Here is a 19,598-nt window from a genome sequence, read left to right on the forward strand (position 1 = left end):
AGTTCACTCAAAAATTAAAATAAGCTCTTAAATGACTCACCATGAGGTCATCCTAGGTGCATATATGACTTTCTTCTTTCATACGAAATCCAGTTGGAGTTATTTAAAAAAATTTCATTGATCTTTCAATATGGATATTTTTAATGCATGAGGTTTTTATTAAACTTCTCATGGACCGATGCAGTGCAACACCCGCTGATTTGCATCCAACAGCTTGAAAGATCAAAGACCATTTTTTAAATAAATCTGACTGAATTTGTCTGAAAGAAGAAAGTCATATACACCTAGGATGACTTCAGGGTGAGTCATTTATGGATTTCATTTTTCATTTTTGGTTGAACTAACCCTTTAATATCCTGTGTGTTTGTGAGAAACGACCATAATACTTGCTTTCTTCAATGAAAAAGCCATTTTATTATGGTTTTATTAGCATGATTATGGATTTTGGCCTGATGAGTTGCAAACATAAAGTTTAAACATCTTAATGATGGATTTGTTTCTTACAAACGCAGCTTTTGTCTTCTCCAGATGTTAATTATTGTGGATTATTGTAATGTTTTTATCAGCTGTTTGGACTCTCATTCTGACGGCACCCATTCACTGCAGTGCATCCGTCGTTGAGCAAGTGATGCAATGCTACATGCATTTCTCCAAATCTGATGAAGAAAAAAACTCATCTACATCTGTCCGTCTGATCAACATGATGAATGTTCAGCTCATGGTTGTCTAGTTTACTTGTTACTAAATGCCTTAAAAAAATAAAAATAAATTTTGCACTTGATCAAATCCACTTATTGAGTTCTTCCTCATATGTTCTTGTTGTAACAGGTTCTCAACCTGGTACCTTGTTAGCTATTTTGTTTCCTGGTGAACTGTGCACTGTGTATTTCTGCTAATAGCTGTTGGTTTGTGTAATATGCATTGGATGCCAAGTTTTATGCCAAAATGATTGCTGTTGACTGAGACTCCATGAAGCACGCCACAACAAAATCACATTTCAAAGCCTGAGACATTTTAATGTAGAATCTGCAACACTTTCATTTAAATAAGGAATGAATTTAATAATCGATCTCATCCTCCAGCCTGACAGGAGCACTTTTGGACAAACATTGATAAGGCCCTGCTCGGCCGGGGTGAGATGATACCACAGACAGATGTGTTTCGGTTCCCCTGATGCAGTTCTTTGGAGACTGTGTGCTCTTCAGATCTTTCCTGGAAATGTTCCATCTTCCCTCTGAGTGTCCCATTTCTCAATCTGAGCGACACATGAAAATGTTGAGAGTAAATGACCTTCATGGTGCTAGCAGAGATTGGTGAGGAAAGAATATTTACCCAGGATAGAGGGCAGAGAGATTTGTAGACCCTCTTGTACCAGTCACATGGAGCGGTGTCCACACCTTTGGCATCCAGAGCTTTTTGACAGCGATAAAAATCTAGATAAATTAAATAGATTCCATAGATTACTGTGTTTTAAGGACATGGTACAATGGTATTTCTAAAAAAACATACAAAAAAAATAAAAATAAAGAACAAGTACAGGTTTAATTTCACATTACTCTTAAAAAGAAAAAGTAGGAAAATATATCTCATGACAATGACAGAAAAATGCACGAAATCTCCTTTTTTAAATTTTTTCTTTATGCAATTTTTTGATAAAGAAAATTAATTTACTGTTTTACAATTTATATTAATTATTAATAAAATATTTCTTAAAGTTTCTTAAAGTCTCTTTCACTCAACAAGGCTGCATTTATTTAATTAAAAATAAAGTAAAATAATACAGTAAAACATATATATATATATATATATATATATATATATATATATATATATATATATATATACGCACATGTAAATATTTCTTAAATATAAATATGTGTGTTTATTTATATAGACATACACTGTAAATATAAACTTTACACACATATATTATGTAAACAAACTTTTATTTTGAAAGCGATTAATCACGATTAATCAATTTTAAAGCACTAAATAAAAATATTCCTTATTTAAAAAAATAAATCTTGCTGATCCTAATTTGTCAAGCGATTAGTGTTGGCTTATGTTTCATATATTATTTTATTAATTAATCACAAACGTGGTTAGCATGTGAGCTTATTTCCACAACGGAATTAAAAAAAAAAGTATTTGCGACTCAGAATTGGGTCGAAAACTAAGGAAAAGGAAAACTAAGATTTGCAATTACCGTTTTTACCGTGTTGAATAAATAAGTTTCCATAGTTAAGAAAAGCGCAGATTCAAAACATTGCGAGTTAACCATGGCAACGGTAAACCTTGAATGTAAACCTTACGCTACATTTTTACGTTACATTTTCTTCTTGGGTGGTACACAAAAAGTTGTTAAAAATGTTTTTAAACAGCCAAAAAAAAAAAACATTCACATTACTGACATTAATTACTTTAAAAATGTCGAGGCACCTCGCAGTTACACTGGTGGTTGCACCAGCACAGGCCAAGACTTACAGTGGATTACATGCGCATGGATAACTTACTGTCTAAATAATTCCCCTCCTAAAAATAACTCACCCACGTAGTTCTGCCAGCAGTTTCTGGTCTGGTTCTGGTTCGGGAAGCGGGCGTCAAAGGGCGCCGTGCGGTACTTCTCCAGTTTCTGCTGAATGTCTTCGGCCATGACTCTTAATTCAGATAAACTAAAATACATGCATCTATCATAATTCAGCCGTACATGAATGATTTCAGCACGCTGTGCAATGCCAAGACATAGCCTGTTCAGAAAAATACCCAGATATATCCACAACTCCACCTGAATTACTAGATCTTCATCATGGAAAAATAAATCAATAATAGTAATAAAACATGGGTCACGAGACTAATGCATTTATATTAGCTCTATGATAGGACAGGAAGTACTCTTAGAAGGTATAGTTATGCACATAAGTAAATATTTAATTAAAATTACAAAAATGCGCATTTATAAAGGTGTTGTGTTTCATAGATCATTCCGTTCATTTATTAGTTTTGCACCATTTCAAAAAAGATCCGAGATGGTCGATGCCTTCCGCATCACATTGTTAAACACTTTCGCTTTTAAAATGAGAATGAGAATCTTATTCCCACAGAGAATAACGCGCATTTTAAAGAGAAAGCGTTCATTTGTCACACGTTATTGAGTGTTTTACCTGTGTTTACCTGTCTTAGGCGGCTGGCTGTGCGAAGTGACTTTTGTTGAGTGACAGACAATCCTCGTTGGTTCACTAGCTGTGTGTGATGTTAAGTGCACTTGAGCGCTGGCGTGCAGTCCTTTACTCTCAGTATGGCGGACTCGGGTCACATTGAAACAAATGAGATGCGATCACAATAGGATGTGACTAGAACTCCAGGAAGGAGCACTCAAAAGCGCACATGCAAAGAAACACAGCAGATGAATTGCTTAACTATTTATTTATTTTATGTGAAGTCATGTAACCTTGAGAAGAGCAAACAGGTCATTTCCGTGCACTACAGCAGGTTAACGTTTAACTGGAGAGAATCTGCATGTTTATTGTAAAGATCAATGCCTTCCCGTTTTGCTTAGTTAGGGGTGTTATTTTGGCATCTTGCTTGATTTCTATACACTATCTCGTTCTCAGAACAAAGTTATGAACGAACGTTCTTAAATAGAACGTTGTAACAAAAACGTTACAATTCTGGCGCCAATTATTGCTTGTTTCAGAAATAATAAAAAATCAAATCTGGAAAAAGAAAATATAAACTCTACTAGAAGTTTGATCGCAGTTTGCTTGAATACAATAGTCAACATTTTAAGTGGATCAAAAAAAGTTTTCAAGTTTTAGGACAACTTTGATGAAAGGTTTGGATCCTCTTTAAATGTTGACTAGTCATGTCATTAACTGTACTGTTAACTGCATTATTTTTTTACTGTACATTTCTGCCGTATGGACATCGTCTTGGCTGATTGGCTACTCCTAAATACAATTTAGAAACTAATTTTCTGTAAAACTGCTTTGCAACGATTTGTATTGTGAAAAGCGCTATAAATAAACGTGAACAAAAAGATGCATGTGCTTAGAGTCCATAAATAGCTTCAAGTATGACAAACAAGGGTCTTTCTAGGAAGTCTGACTGGTGCTCTGGGCCTCTTACCTTTTATAAATAAAAATGGAAAGATTTTTGTGGGCTTATGACCTTGTGGACGCTTTGAATCATTCCCAGTCAATGCCCCAGTGCTGTGATAAATATTTTGGCATGCAGCTCAGATGGCATCAACTGACCAAACCAGAATGATGACCACATTCATGCAATGATGGACTGTTTGCGAGTTACTGAAAGGCACATAATGCATGTCGTTATTATGACTGCATGTCAACAGCATGGTGTTTTCTAGTGTTTACAGCTCCCCCGCCACGAGTTTGCCCTTCTCACGTTCATTCACTAGGAGATGCGTTTAACAGTCTGACATTGATGCTAATTAAACTGAATTAAACGTCTCCATAAACCCGTCAGTAGCTCATAAACGAACACCAGCGAACGCTCGAATAAATCAATAATTCACTTCCGATGGTCTTTGCATTTTCTTCGCACACTAATACGTATTGTCTTGCATTTGCTGTCACTTATGGGGTTAGAATTGTTGCATTATTCCAAATAAATAGATTATGATCCACAAATAAATGTAACGAGATTCACAAAAATATATCAAATTCACAAATGAATATAAAGAGTTTCACAAAAAAAATTAAAACTCACAAATAAATAAAATGAGATTTGCAAATAAAAAAAATATATTTACAAATGTGTTTAATGTCACAAACACAACTCTACCTGGTATTTATTTGTGAACCGCTGTCTGTGCATTTGTAAATCACTGCACGCATTTGTGGATCGGTTCCTGTGCATTTGTGGATTTGAAACACTTCTAGCGTCGACGTGCAGATAAATCCACAAATAAGTGGACTCCACCCACCGTTTACTCAAGCCAATCAAATAACGGCCACATTGAGCTGACCAATCGTAGCACGTTATCGCTTCAACCAATCACGTTTTGGCTTACAGCCAGGGGAACTGCGGGAATAGACACCGAACTTGAGACCAACAACAGACAGTCAGGGCATTTCTCAATACCAAGTTCGCAGAGTCTGGACTTCCGTCCTTCCGAGTTTGGACATGCCAAGTTGGACTCAGAAGAACGAACTCTCGAGGACGGGAGGACGCGAGTCCAGTCATTCTACAAATGGAACGGCAGCGTACTTGATAGCTTCACTCAGCATGCATGTTTTACTTGAATTAACTTCTTTTTTATTTTCAATATATTAAATATATTAGTATTAAAAAACTAATATTTACCTACTCTGATTATTTTCACTTTATATTTATAATGAAATTGAATATAATATTAAACGACTGTCTCTTTTTTATTTTAAAAACTATTAAACATTAATATGTGGTTCAGGTAACATTAATACTGTGATTATATTTACGTCGTTCAAAATAAATAAAATATGTGGAAACAACTGCCTCTTTTCATTAAGAACAATCTAGCAATAAACCCACTCAGCTACAATTTAAATAATACGGTTGAAAAGTGTAAATCAATTGTAAATAAGTGTAAATCAAAATGGAACAGCTTAGGATTGCCATTGCAATCGCTATTTATCAAGATGCTGAAGAGGAGGCTGCCGAACGGAGGAGACAAATCCTTCAAAGAAAAGCCAGGATGCAGCGGAGGATGGCGAAGAGACGTGCCATATTAGCATGTCTCTCTAGTATTGTACGTTTTTCTAATTATTCTTTCTTCATAAACTGCCCATATACTTATGTGGACTTAGTTAGGTATATCCAAATGAAAAGTCATAATAAAAATGTATTATAATGTATCATATAGGCACCCTATCAACAGACTACAAAGTACTATCTCACAAAAAGTTATGTAAACTATTGCAGGGATGTAATGAGACAACATTAGATTTTTCAGTATACCAAATAAACTGACAAGTACAATAGGTTTGACAGTTGATAACATTTAAATTAACTAGCTTACACTTCACACACCTTTTATTTGTCTTTGTGGTGCTCAAATAAGTTTATAGTTTATCATCTTTATATAGCTAGGTGCACATCATATTACTGCATTAACACAAACAGGACAATTTAATATCTATAATAATCATATAGGCTACAACTTTTAGACTCTGGGATGAATGTTGTGCTAGAGCTTATCAATAAATGAATGAAACCGAAATAGAGTATAAAGAGATACTTCACGAAAAGAGCAAATGTTAGAGGGAGATTTAATTATGGCAGATTTTAGTAAATTTTAGACAAAATCCTTAAAACAACTGAGTATATAACTTATATTAAATCCAAAAATATAATAAATACAATGCAACGACAGTACATATAGTAACAACTTTTTAAAAGCAATACATATAACAAATACATAATACAACAAAAGTAAAAACATTCTTAATATATTATCTATATATTTTAACAGGAACAAAGTCCCACTCGCAGGTATTCACAGATCAATGACCAGGTACCAATCCTGGTCAAGTTTTTTTCTGGAGAGGATTTAAAGCCAGCTTTCAGGCTCTCCAGGAACAGCATCAACATGCTGGTACAGATGCTGCCCCGTCAAAAAGCCCATGGATGGAGCCGTGAAATTGAAGTACTTGTTACGGTTTATTGGCTTGCCTGTTGAGCATCCTACAGGGTCACATCAGATGACTTCAGCATGCCACTTTCAACAGTTTGTAGGACTGTTCACAATGTTGTGGAGGAGATGATGACCATCCTCCACAAAATTATTCATTTTCCAAAAGCAGAGGAAATGGATGAGGTGGGGGGCCTTGCTGGCCATGAGGCATTCCGCTGTGCTGCTGGTGCCACATCAGGATTGTTCCTCCTGCAATGCCACAAAAAAGATGCTACATAGATAGAAAGATCTTCCCTTCCATCATTCTACAGGGCACCTGTGATGCTAAAGGCATATTTATAGATGTGTATATTGGCAATCCAGGCTCTGTACAGGATGCCCTTGTGCTGCGCAGATCACCAATGTACCAGCAGGCTTTGTATTCACCAGCTGGATACTATCTTTTGGGAGATGGGGGATACCCTTGCTTGCAGCATCCTATTGCAATCATGACCCCATACCGCCAGCCTGTCGCAAGTAAGAACACTTTTTTTATGTCAGACAGACAGACACACACACACGATAAACCAAATTTTTACTGTTATGAATTTGCAATACACTACACATTTTCTACACGATTTTTGATTAACAGGCCAAGTTGAAGCCCGATACAACAGGCATTATGCACAAGCACGGAACATCATCGAGCGCACTTTTGGGATGTTAAAAACTCACTGGCATGCAATTTTCTTGCGGGCCCTAGAGATCAGGCCACTGTTCGCCCCAAAGGTGATTGGTGCCTGTTGTATCCTCCACAACATCTGTGTGATGGGAGGTGATCTCTTGGAGGAGGAGGAGGAAAGCCAAGGACAAGAAGACCGCGAGGATGGTGAGAATGCAGCAGTGGGTGAGAGGGACCTATCAGGGAACCATCTCCGAGGACGTCTGGCTGCTCAGCTTTCTTCTCCCGTGGAACTGCCTGGGTGTCTAACTGAACAGTACTACATCTAGACAGTAAACCTTTCCAGATGTTGTCATGTTCATTAAAAGAGCAACATAAACAGTTGAAATAGCTATGACATTAATTAGAAAGATAGGTATGAATAAATGTGCAAGTAGATGGGTATAGATACATTTATACGTTTTCTTAATGTTGGTATGTTCTTCTTGAGATTTAACTGCATGATTGTAAATAATTGTATACCACTATAGACATTGGATATTACATTATTTTATATTATTTGTGTTTTTGTTGTAAATATAAAGAATACACTGTTGCTATAACAATGATTTGCCAGGGTTGAAATTGAAACATTCATTTTTATTTTTTTTTATTCAAATAATCTATATAAAATCATTTATCATTAAATACAACATTAATTTAGAATTTATTAAGTTTTTCTAAAAGAGAAATATGTCTCTGCTCTGGCTGTTGCTGCCCTCTCTCTCTCCTCTTCTCTCGCCAATGCTTCTCTCTCCCTCTCCTCTTCCCTCTCTGCCTGTTTTTTAGAAACTAAAGAAGAGCCTGGCTGTCCCGTCGCCTCTTTCTTGACTGCTGGCTACTCCTGGCTTCCACAGAAGGGGCTGAACCTGGTGTGCTGACTGAGCCACCTGTAGTGGCAGTGGGTTTGATGCAACAACTCGAGTGCTGCCCCTGGAGTGCAGCATCCATTGCAGTGTACCACTGCCAGGTGGCAGCAGTCACACTACCGGCCTCTACCCCTTTTCCTGTGGGTGGGTCCCTAAGCTCCTGAAATAAAGCAAAATGCTGTCATGTTCTCACCTCACGTTGTTCCACACTTTTAGACATTTTTTATTTTTGCTCTACACAGAGGAAGATATTCTTAAGAATTTTTGTAACCTAACAGTTTGAGGCACCAAAAAATTACACATGTCAGTGGTGCCCCAGAACTCTTAGGTTACAAATATTCTTCCTTTGTGTAAAGCAAAAAAAAAAAAAAAAGAATAAATAAATAGTGTATACAGGTGTGAAACAACTTAAAATTGTAGGTGAATGGCAGAATGTTCATTTTGGGGTGAACTATTCTTTTTACAGTCTCAGAGTAAACAATGTAAACGGAGTAAACTACATTTTACAAAATAAAATGTAAGGGCCAATGCATCTATGTTAGGTTTCAAATATGACCGGAAAGTCTTTACACACATCTTGGTAAGCCTCTTTCAGTAACAGAAAGTAGAGAAACAGGCAGATTACCTTGTATTTATCTTTTAGGTTATTCAATTTTTTCTTTGCCTGTTTGGCAGTTATGGCCAAACCAGAAGTGGAACAAAATGCCTATAGGCAAAACAAAACCATAAAGATTTACATGATTCCACTTCAATAACGTATTCATTTTTATGGATGAAGACTGTCCAAATCTAGCTCCAAACCTTCAGACATGCAGGGAATTATACAAGCACTCAAAATGAATACTCACTCCCATCAACTTTTGGAGGAATTGCGCCTCCCGGTGAAAAGCCTTTCGTTGGCCGCCCGCCACTCTATCAAGGCCCGAGTTTCCTCAGCAGTCCCTTGATAAAAAATAATGCTTAATTTAAGTTGATGAAAAATAATACAATTATAAAAGAATTTGTAAAAAAAATTTAAATAAAGACAAGCAAACTATTTGGTTAAAATGACAAGAGCACTCTAAAATAAGGTTTGCATTTGATATAAGTATCGTTAGGCAAACGTTAGTTAGGAAACTTTTCCCTCAGGCAAAACAATTGCCCATTAGATATACCCAAAGCAAAATATATCAAATGTTTATCCACTACAGAATCAACACAGGCAGCCCCATATTTTACAAAATGTTACAGGGCCTAGCTACTTTTTAGGAGGACTTGCCGAGGGTTAGGCTACTTTTCAACTCGTAACGAAATCGTCTGAGCAAATTTTCAAATAGTTCCTTAAAATTCGACGGTAGCTTTGAAGTTTAAACAACATTCTGGCATCAAAGCTCTTAGAACTACGTTACATTTTGTGATAAAACAACAATAGTATTTCGAAATGTATAACTTACAGTTGTGAGTTTTCTCCTCCGCCATTGATGCTAACCTGGTTCGAGCTGAATTCTGGGTTATGGCCCGTATCAAGTCCGCACAAGTCACCTCTCCATGCATCCTCGGTAAAAGGAGCGGAGCAAGAACACATCCGGGGATTTGAACTGGACTTGGCTAGATGTGAACTTTGAAAAGGGAAACAGTACTTGGGCAGCGACTGATGACATTTCACAAGTCCACAAGTAATGTTACAGACAAGTACGCACAACATGGCCGATCAGGCAAGACGCCCCGCCCCCCCGGATTTAAGCCAAAACGTGATTGGTTGAAGCGATAACGTGCTACGATTGGTCAGCTCAATGTGGCCGTTATTTGATTGGCTTGAGTAAACGGTGGGTGGAGTCCACTTATTTGTGGATTTATCTGCACGTCGACGCTAGAAGTGTTTCAAATCCACAAATGCACAGGAACCGATCCACAAATGCGTGCAGTGATTTACAAATGCACAGACAGCGGTTCACAAATAAATACCAGGTAGAGTTGTGTTTGTGACATTAAACACATTTGTAAATATATATATTTTTATTTGCAAATCTCATTTTATTTATTTGTGAGTTTTATTTTTTTTTGTGAAACTCTGTACATTTATTTGTGAATTTGATATATTTTTGTGAATCTTGTTACATTTATTTGTGGATCATAATCTATTTATTTGGAATAAAGCAACAATTCTAACCCCATAGTCTCTGTGGTCCAGTAAACCTTCATGAACCTACTGTATGCGTACAGTGCGCGACCTGCGCGTGCATGTGACAGAGACCGGGATTGCGCGGTACACGAACGTCATGTGACTCGTTTAAAACATGCACGCTATGTACGCATCAGCTTTACTGACGTCACTTAAAAAAAATAGGCAGAAATTAATAACAGATATTTCATACGTTATATCACGGTAATGTTGTTGTATTAATCTTATTAAATATGAATATAATTTTATTAAATCTTAATATTATTAAATAAAATTTCCTAATTTGTTTTTAATGGCATATAGTGCATATTGTATAATAGCGTATTGAATAATATAGCAGAAGGGGAATAACTAAATGACTATGCTGGAAACTTGGCTTATGAATATTAAGCAGGCATGACCTAATATATATTCATGAGAAAAGTGTGACGTCTTGAATATGCATGAGATAAGAAGATAAAAATAAACAAGAAATAAACTGCATTAAGGATTCCAAAAAACAAAACAAAAACAATAGCACTGAATGCATTCTACAGTATTTATTACACAGTGTAACAATTAAATCATTTAGTTTTCTCAAATATAGACAGAAAATGGCACAAGCGACCTGTTCTACAGGTTTACAAAACCATCTAAACCAGTTAAAAACAATAAACCTCTGGCTATAACTACAGTCCATCAAAGTAAGCTGATTTATTTTAAACATGTTCATCTCCTACACCTGTAACTGAATCCAGTGTTTCATTTGGCTCCTTTAGATGCAGAGTCATGTTATTTTGGTGCAGCTGATCGTCCTGATCTACAGATGATGCACAGAAAACTGAACATGACATAAAGCTACAGTAAACTAAAGGTACAGTTCCCACAGCCCACTTTAAATGAAACCCACATTTTGTAGATATGATTAAAAACCACAGTATATTACTCATAACAGTGATTGTAGGTCCCTGTTTAAGGCACTTAATGTACAGCACTAAGTGATAATAGTCCTCCCTGCTATCAAAACATCACAGTGAATGACGTGAAGGTGCATCTTTAACAACAGCAGCAGCATGAAACAGCAGAACACTTACAATCACTTTGTTTTGACTCACCCAAACTCTTCAAGCAATGAATTTAAAGAGACACAGCGTCTCCATCCCAACAAACAAAGCCCTGAGACACTGCGCCGCAAATATACAATATGCATTCGTTTTTTTTTTGCTGTAAAATGCAGCTAAATTCTTAGTGTGTATGAAACACAATGTGCATTGTGTAAACTCCTCCGTTATAGCGTTAATCAAGGCTTCACTCCACTACAACAGAATACAGTGAAAACAGCACAATGATACAAACATGAATCTCATGAAACTCATGTCCACGTCTATTTCATAGCAAAATCCACTGGAAAAAAATAAATAAATTAGATTTAGCAAAAGAAAATTAAAACCATTTTTAGGATGATTACATTTTTAGATCGTGGCATTACTTTTATGACATTTAAAGGAAAAGTTCACCTAAAAAAAAATTTAAATGAGCTGAAAACATACTCCTCTTTAGTCCATCAAAGATGTAGATTCAACAATTTTGGAGAAATGTAGCATTGCATCTCTTGAGTCCTGTGGATTATTGTGATGTTTTTATCAGCTGTTTGAACTCTCATTCTGACGGCACCCATTCACTGCAGATGAGTGAGCAAGAGATGCAATGCTACATTTCTCCAAATCTGATGAAAAAACAAACTCATCACATTTTCATCAAATATTCATTTTTTGGGTAAACTACTCATTCATTTATTTTCATATTTGTCATGACCCAGACTGTTCTCCATGAGATTCACCTTTATATGAAATCCCTGATCATTATAAATATATATATCTAGTCCCTGATAGTCCCTGGCCTTATGTAAAAATCATCTGAAATGCTTTACAGTAGTTTATGATTGTTATAAAATAATGCAGCAAGTTTGTAACTTCTAAATGAAGTTGATATGATTTGGTTTGGTTTCTAATAAAAGCATCTTAGGTTTTATGACATCGTTCTTAAGCAGCTTTAACTAGATCAGATTAACAGATACATGTGGATGATTTGGATTTCAAATTCTACATGCAGCCACGGTTTCTTTTTTTTGGCCTATATGACCTTTGGGTTGAAAATGAGTGTTTAAATATAAACTGTGTTTCAGAAAAGTTTAATCGCTAAAGCGCAGCCTGTGGAACTCCTGCTTCACTTCCTCTTCAGTGCTGGATTCATCAGCTGATACTCTCAGAGCAACGCTCTCCGACACGTCATCCTTGATCTTGTGCTTAGTCAGAATGACCGTCTCCATCTCGTCTGGTCCTACATGCTGCTGTCCATCTGGTCCCGTCAGAACGACGTAACAGGCGTGACGTCCTCGCTCCAACAGCATCGCTACACAAATACAGAAAGATGATTCTTTTCTTTAACAAACCTACATATGCCTTAAAGCAACAGTAGCAGAAACAGTGTGCAATAAAGAGAGAAAATGATCATGATCAACGATTTTCAATGCAATAAAACATTTGGGAAAAGGAGATACCCTTAAAAGAGATGATGTTCTGTACAGGATGTCTTTTTTCAAGCAGGAGTTGGGAATTTCGAGGATGCAGCAGGAATGATGAATGCATCTCATTCTGAGTATCGTCAAAAACACACACACACACACACACACACACACACACACACACACATCAGTGGTTTATTTCTGCAGGTGTGTGTTTGTGTGAATATGTCTTGGCTCTTACGGTCTGGCTGCCTTGACTCTGTCCCCAGAGCATGAAAACTGAGTAAGTGTTCAATGTGAGGACAGACGCAGGACGAGGATTCGGAGTCCAGAACAACAGGTTCATCTCCCACAGGACGACCCCAGAGCTTCCACTGAGAACCAAGACCTAAAACACACCACATATATACCTTTAATCTAATCTATATCATTAGATAGATAGATAGATAGATAGATATATAGATAGATTGATAATATATACATGCACTAAACACCTGGGGTCAGTGTTTTAAATTTTTTTTTATCACATATTATTGCATAATCACATTTTTTTTTTACATTTCATATGATTTTTAAAGCATTTTTTAAAAAAAAGTTTAACATTTTTTTAATTAAATTAACTATTTTCTATTTGAATCATTTAAAATATAATATTTCCTTTGATGTGAAGCTGTATTTTCAGCATCATTCCTCCAGTCTTCAGTGTCACATGATCTTCAGAAATCAGAATAATATGCTGCTCAAGAAACATTTCTGATTATTATTACTTTGTGTTGTGCTGCTTCATATTTTTGTGAAAATTGTGATATATTTTTTTTTTCAGGATTCTTTTATGAACACAAAGTTCAAAAGAACGGCATTTAATCGAAAAAGAAATCTTTTTAAAATTTGTACCGCCACTTTTGATCTATTGAATGCATTCTTGCTGAATAAAAGTATTACTATAAATTATTATTATTTTTAATCTTACTGACCCCATACTTTTGAACGGTATGGTTTTTACATATGATTAAAACTAGCAAAAAAGTGTATACAGATACACACACACACACAACTATATATAACACCTCAAATTATTATCAGTAATCCTCAATGCTCACTTACTCTTTTGGTTTTATTGCCGATGTCTTCCTCTATCATTATGTCTGGAATTCCATCTTTGTCGAATTGCCCAAATGTTGGCACACTAGACAAACACACAGGAATAAATCAGTTTAACACACACAGATACCATCACAGGTTTGGATCAGTGTGTTTAATGGCACCTGAGCAGAGCGCTGGTGTTGGTGCTCCATGTGATCTTCAGTTTGTCTGTGTTCAGCAGAGACACGCTGGAGGCCGTCTGGACCAGCAGCGATGGAGAACTAATGGCAGGAACAACCATCACACGCTTCAGAGAATCAAACCTAGAACACACAGAACATCATGAGAATGGAAATCCAAGAAAAGACGTGGATAAGGTTTAATCCCTGATGTGTGTTACTGATAGAGGGAGATCAATCCAGTGTGTGTGTCCGATTTTTCCTCCCAGCTTTTCTCATCCTTCAGCGCTGACTCCAGACCGGCCAGAGATGCCAGACGTCGCAGACTGACTGCGTAGAGCCCAGATTCTGTGGAGAGAGAAACACACTAGAGGTCAGGGACATGAAGAAGAACCTTTTTAGCTAAAATCCTCTACTCACTTGAGAGTAACAGCAGGTATGGAGCACCACTGGCTGTTTTGAACTGCTGGTGACCAAACACACCGTTCCCATCAACAGACACGGCTGAGCCGATCTGTTCCCCGGACTTCCCTGAGAAAAACACCAGCTAACAGAGGGAACAGATCATAATGAACACTATCACACAGTCCTCAGACAGGTGTTATTAAATATGTGTGCGTGTGTGTGTGTCGTACTGGTATGGATGTGAATGATGGCGCTTCAGGATTATATGAAAGTATTGCAAAGTCCTCTGCTTCATCAGCATTCAGATCCGGAAAACTGATGAGTGGGAGATTTCCATTCAGCACAGTGGAACGCGAGCGCTGCCACCTGACCTCACCTGGAACATCAAAATAGTTGCACTTTTCTGATTTGGACAAAAAGCACTGTGATAAAACCATATTTATAAAAGAGATAGTTCCTGTCCTTGATTCTGATTGGCTGAGCTGAGTTCAAAGCTGTTGTTGATTACATCACAAACAACACACACCTTTGTTTACTTCAGTGTGTTGCTAGGCAACCACTATTAGAACCTCACCTGATTCTAAGGAACCACATTGTTTTTTGGTTGGTTGGTTTTTTGTTAATATCATTACAGTTTATTTGCTCAGTTTTATTCTGTGAAACCTTACTACAAATGTATAACAGCTAAGGGGCGTTGTTAGGCACTTTTTTATTTATTTATTTATTTTAATAAAATAATAGTTTTATTCAGCAGGGATGCATTATTTTGATCAAAAGTGACAGTAAAGACATTTATAATATTACAAAAGATTTCTCTAACACTGAAAAATAAGGTTTCATTGGTTTACAATTGTTAACATGAACTAACAATGAACAATACTTATACAGCATTTATGTTAATCTCAACATTTAATAGTTAGCACTGTAAAATAACAAATGTTACCATTACCAAGTAACATCAACGAAGGTTAATAAATGCTGTAAAAATTGTTTGGTTATTGTTAATTGATGCATTAACTTAATGTTAACAAATGAGACCCTGTTGCAATGTTACAAATGTTTTTGTTATAAATAAATTCTGCCCTTTTGAACTTTCTGTTCATCAAAGAATCAAGGTTTGTCTCGGTTAACCTCAAAAATATAAAAAATAAAATGTTTTCTCATATTATTCTGATTTCTGAAGATCATGTGACACTGAAGACTGGAGGAATGATGCTGAAAATACAGCTTTGCATCACAGAAATAAATTACATTTTCAAACACATTTGCAAAGAAAACAGTTATTTTCAATTATTAAAATATTTCTTTTTTTCATTTCCTACTCTATTTTTAATCAAATAAATGCAGTCTTGATAAGCATTGGACACTTCTTTCAAAAACATTAAAAACCCTTACCAGTAATCTTTTGAACAATACTGTTTCAGATACACAGTACTATTTTCTTAGTGATGTTCTCGTGTGTGTAATAAATCCTGTACCTGTCTTTTTATCGATAGCTGTGAGATTGTCCGCGTGAGCCACCAGACAGCCTGTTCTTTGAAGTCCAAGGCCCTTTACACCACACTCCAGCCAATCCAATTCAGCAGCTAGAGGTCGTTCCCAAAGTGTCTTCCCATCTGTGCCATCAACAGCCGTTAAAACCAGACACGGGATTGATAAATCTGAAAAAGAAACATTATTTCAGGCAGCATAACACACAATACAGCAGCAGCATGTTGACTTGAATATTCTCACTTCAGAAGGTTTGAAAAACAAATGCATGAGAACTTATATAAACTTCTTTTAAGATGCTTTCGAGGTGTTTTAAAAAAATGTATGACTTGCATTTTTTTTCTATTGAATAATAGATTTGTCTTTATCTCTAGAAACAACAGTAAGCGGGTTTGTGCATGTGTGTTTTTGGGCCTACTTTGACTCAGACATGTGTTACGGCTGGCTTCACCATCCTTGTAGATGAAGAACACATCCAAGGCTTTGTCTTCATTGGCGTCCTCTACAGCCAGGAAATCATACGTGGCTATAGGAGAGAAACACATTCAGCTTCCAGTCAGGAATGCATGAACGCTTCTAGTGAGCTTTTCAGGTGGCTCACCTGCGTCAGGTAGCGTGTGGTTCCAGGTGGACAGGTACTGCGGCCGTACGGGGCAGGGAAGGATGAATGAAAAGGCAAAAACAACCACCAGGCACAGGAAGAGAGAGAAGAGGAATGCAGCTGTGCGCCAACTCAACAGTTTTGACATGCCCAGCTTCTCTGTGCAGCTTTTCTCCTTAGACACGCCCCCTTCTGCCACTTCCCCCTTCAGAGGCTCCGCCTCTAAACCTCGCTCTGATGCGTCTGCCATCTCAGACCGGCTCCACACCACTGCAAGACACAAGCTGAGACATATGAGATGTAAAAGATATTTTATATTTTGAGGAAAATACAAGAGACTAGCACAGTTAGAAAATCTGAATATTTGGGTGAATGTTGTATGCCAGAGTACTTTTTAATAATTTGACCCTATAAAGCCTACTGTATCAGATTTGTGAAATACATTTCTTAGGCAGCTAAATCTAAATGATCAACATGATCATACTTTTTATAGCAAGTAAAAGGCTTTTTAATCTAGCTGTACAAACGTCTATCTCCGGCTCGTTTCGCAGACTTGATGGACTGAAGCTACTAAGGTTTACTTGATTATCCAAACATCATTTTTCAAATATAATCATCATGCTTTTGAGGAACGTGTAGTTGTTCATCTCTCAGTTATTTATTCATTTGAATATGTTTTAAAATAAAATTTATTTCTGTGATGCACAGCTGTATTTTCAGCATCATTACTCCAGTCTTTATTGTCACACGATCTTCAGAAATCATGATAATACACTGATTTATTATCAATGTTGGAAACACTTTTGCTGCTTAATATTTCTTTTTGGGGAACCTATGATACTATCACAGGATTCTTTGATGAATAAAAAGTTAAAAAGAACAGTGTTTATTCAAAACATAAATCTTTTGTAACAATATAAACCTACCGATTAAAAGTGTGCGTTCTGTCTTTTTTTCCCCTTTTTTTTGTTGTTGATAGAAATTAATGCTTTTATTCAGTAGGAATGTGTTAAATTGATAAAAAGTGATGAAGACTTACATTGCTAAAAAATCTATTTTAAATAAATGCTGTATTCATCAAATAATCCCAAATAATTCCCATATATATATATATATATATATATATATATATATATATATATTCAGCAGCACAACTGTTTCCATTATTGATAATAAATCATCATATTAGAATGATTTCTGAAGATCATGTGACACTGAAGACTGGAGGAATGATGATGAAAATACAGCTGCACATCACAGAAATAAATTTGATTTTAAAGTATATTAAAATAGAAAACCATTATTTTAAATTGCAATAATATTTCACCATTTTAATGTATTTTTGCTCAAATAAATGAAGCTTTGATGAACAGAAGAGGCTTCTTTAAAACACATTAAAAATCTAAGTGATCTCAAACGTTTGAACAGCAGTGTGAATCCACACTTCATCATCATCACACTCAAGGAAACAACCGAATTAATAATTAATTATTAACTCAACTAATCCTGCTGCTTTCCCTCCAGACAGAAGCTGTTTGTCAAACGCGCTTTAGATTGCACAGATAGTCTAAAACAACACCATTTAATACATCTGACAAATATAAACAAGTGGTATATGTATATAATGATTTTTTTAAAGAGTAACATATATCTTACTAAATAACAATCACACTTTAGCTACTGTAAATACAAATTATGTCCGTAACAACAGAAACAGTGATCAAGATCGTTTTGTTTTGATATGTTTATCTTAAATATAAGTTAAAATGACCTCAGTTAGTGGATCTCTCAACTTTTAATTAGCAAGCGTCACTTGTTGACCACACAGACACGGAATAAATGAACTAAACGGCGATGGTTTTGGTAAAACACACTACTGTCTGATCAAAACAAACCTGGTGAAAGACGGATCCTCCTGCGCTGCTGGGTGCGTGGGCGACACTTCCGCGTATGGCAGCACAACTGGGCCAAAAAAAAACAACAACATTTTGATACTATGGATTTTTCATGAAGATGAAAAAAAGTAAAGTCGTGTGAAATGACCTACTGCACTGTAAAATTATTGAGAAAGCTCGTTGAGTAAGAGTTTAACTAATTTTACACATCACGCAAAAATTTAAATACTTATTTTGGTGTCAGGTTGTTGTCTAAAAAATATTTGGAATAATAAAAACTTAAAATAAATTTAAAAAATAAATTACTTAAACAATTAGTTTAAATTATTCGTTGTTAATGCTAAATTAAATATTATTGATGTTACTATATATTTGTATGTTATTGGTTTTGTTATACATTTAATTAGTAGGCTATTATTATTATTTAATCAATGTAATTTAAACCATTTATAAAACATAAATTATATATATATATATATATATATATATATATATATATATATATATATATATATATATATATATATATATATATATATATATATATATATATATATATATATATATATATTAATCAGGGGTAGTCAGGATCTACATAAAGATATTGAAAAGTTTACCAGTTTTAAAAAAATGTATGCGCATTTTGCTTTATTGAAAATCGTATAGATAAAATAAAATGTTCCATTTCTTTCTTTAAAAATATAAAAACACATTTTTTACATGAAAATGTACATTTGTGAAAATAGAATTTTGCAATTAAAAGTATTATATGTATTATAGAAACCTGATTGCACTTATCTTTATATTCCTTCACAAGACCCAATAGTAAATCTTTCCATAAAAACGCAAATTGGTCATCAATATTCTTGGCAATAAAGTCACATACATTTTGCCAAAATAGTTTCTCAAAAGGGCAGCAGAATTATCAAATTATATGATAATGTTTAGTAAATATAATTTAAACTTGGATAAATTTAAAATTGTTTGTCGTAAAAATAAAATAAAAGAACAGCAATAAAACATCTTGGAAAAATGTTGTGGGGTTTTAAACCGAAATATGAGTTTTTGTTAAACAAA

General features: G+C 35.5%; 3 protein-coding genes across 4 annotated transcripts in view; 1 reads left to right on the forward strand and 2 right to left on the reverse strand.

Annotated features, from left to right (window-relative positions):
- Window positions 1-10,170, forward strand: part of LOC132124418 (trichohyalin-like) — a 127,487-nt gene extending 117,317 nt beyond the window's left edge. Inside the window, exon 25 of the mRNA XM_059535413.1 lies at window positions 10,155-10,170. The gene's annotated coding sequence lies outside the window, so the exon portion shown is untranslated. The remainder of the gene's footprint in view (window positions 1-10,154) is intronic.
- On the reverse strand, window positions 991-3,336 carry LOC132124400 (cytochrome c oxidase subunit 6B1-like). The gene is made up of 4 exons (XM_059535406.1): window positions 3,172-3,336; window positions 2,548-2,672; window positions 1,333-1,433; window positions 991-1,255 (listed from the first exon to the last, which is right to left on the reverse strand). Exons 2-4 carry the CDS (start codon window positions 2,651-2,653, stop codon window positions 1,202-1,204), a joined length of 261 nt encoding a protein of 86 aa, XP_059391389.1. The 5' UTR covers window positions 2,654-2,672; window positions 3,172-3,336; the 3' UTR covers window positions 991-1,201.
- A 1,942-nt stretch (window positions 10,171-12,112) lies between the features above and the next one.
- LOC132124363 (protein FAM234A-like) lies at window positions 12,113-18,601 on the reverse strand. 2 transcript variants are annotated; one of them, XM_059535380.1, is made up of 12 exons: window positions 18,522-18,601; window positions 16,627-16,896; window positions 16,444-16,551; window positions 16,013-16,195; window positions 14,765-14,910; window positions 14,550-14,676; window positions 14,351-14,477; window positions 14,133-14,273; window positions 13,972-14,053; window positions 13,109-13,255; window positions 12,904-12,997; window positions 12,113-12,755 (listed from the first exon to the last, which is right to left on the reverse strand). In XM_059535380.1, the coding sequence occupies exons 2-12, from the start codon at window positions 16,874-16,876 to the stop codon at window positions 12,535-12,537; spliced, it is 1,626 nt and encodes a 541-aa protein (XP_059391363.1). In that variant the 5' UTR covers window positions 16,877-16,896; window positions 18,522-18,601; the 3' UTR covers window positions 12,113-12,534. The 2 variants fall into 2 exon arrangements, with proteins under 2 accessions (XP_059391363.1, XP_059391364.1); XM_059535381.1 differs by having other exon boundaries at window positions 18,398-18,534.
- Window positions 18,602-19,598: the final 997 nt, after the last annotated feature.

The sequence above is a fragment of the Carassius carassius genome, chromosome 42 (genome assembly GCF_963082965.1).
Source record: "Carassius carassius chromosome 42, fCarCar2.1, whole genome shotgun sequence".
Lineage (NCBI taxonomy): Eukaryota > Metazoa > Chordata > Actinopteri > Cypriniformes > Cyprinidae > Carassius > Carassius carassius.

What these genes read in the sequence shown, in the direction of transcription:
- LOC132124400 (XM_059535406.1), bottom strand. Translation starts at nt 2,653, where the DNA reads ATGGCCGAAGACATTCAGCAGAAACTGGAGAAGTACCGCACGGCGCCC. An exon ending in CTGCTGGCAGAACTACGTGG is followed by an intron (nt 1,434 to 2,547) that starts GTGAGTTATTTT and finishes TAATTTATCTAG; the next exon opens with ATTTTTATCGCTGTCAAAAA. An exon ending in CTCTCTGCCCTCTATCCTGG is followed by an intron (nt 1,256 to 1,332) that starts GTAAATATTCTT and finishes TGTGTCGCTCAG; the next exon opens with ATTGAGAAATGGGACACTCA.
- LOC132124363 (XM_059535380.1), bottom strand. Translation starts at nt 16,876, where the DNA reads ATGGCAGACGCATCAGAGCGAGGTTTAGAGGCGGAGCCTCTGAAGGGG. An exon ending in TAACACATGTCTGAGTCAAA is followed by an intron (nt 16,196 to 16,443) that starts GTAGGCCCAAAA and finishes TTTCTTTTTCAG; the next exon opens with ATTTATCAATCCCGTGTCTG. An exon ending in ATACCTGCTGTTACTCTCAA is followed by an intron (nt 14,478 to 14,549) that starts GTGAGTAGAGGA and finishes CTCTCTCCACAG; the next exon opens with AATCTGGGCTCTACGCAGTC.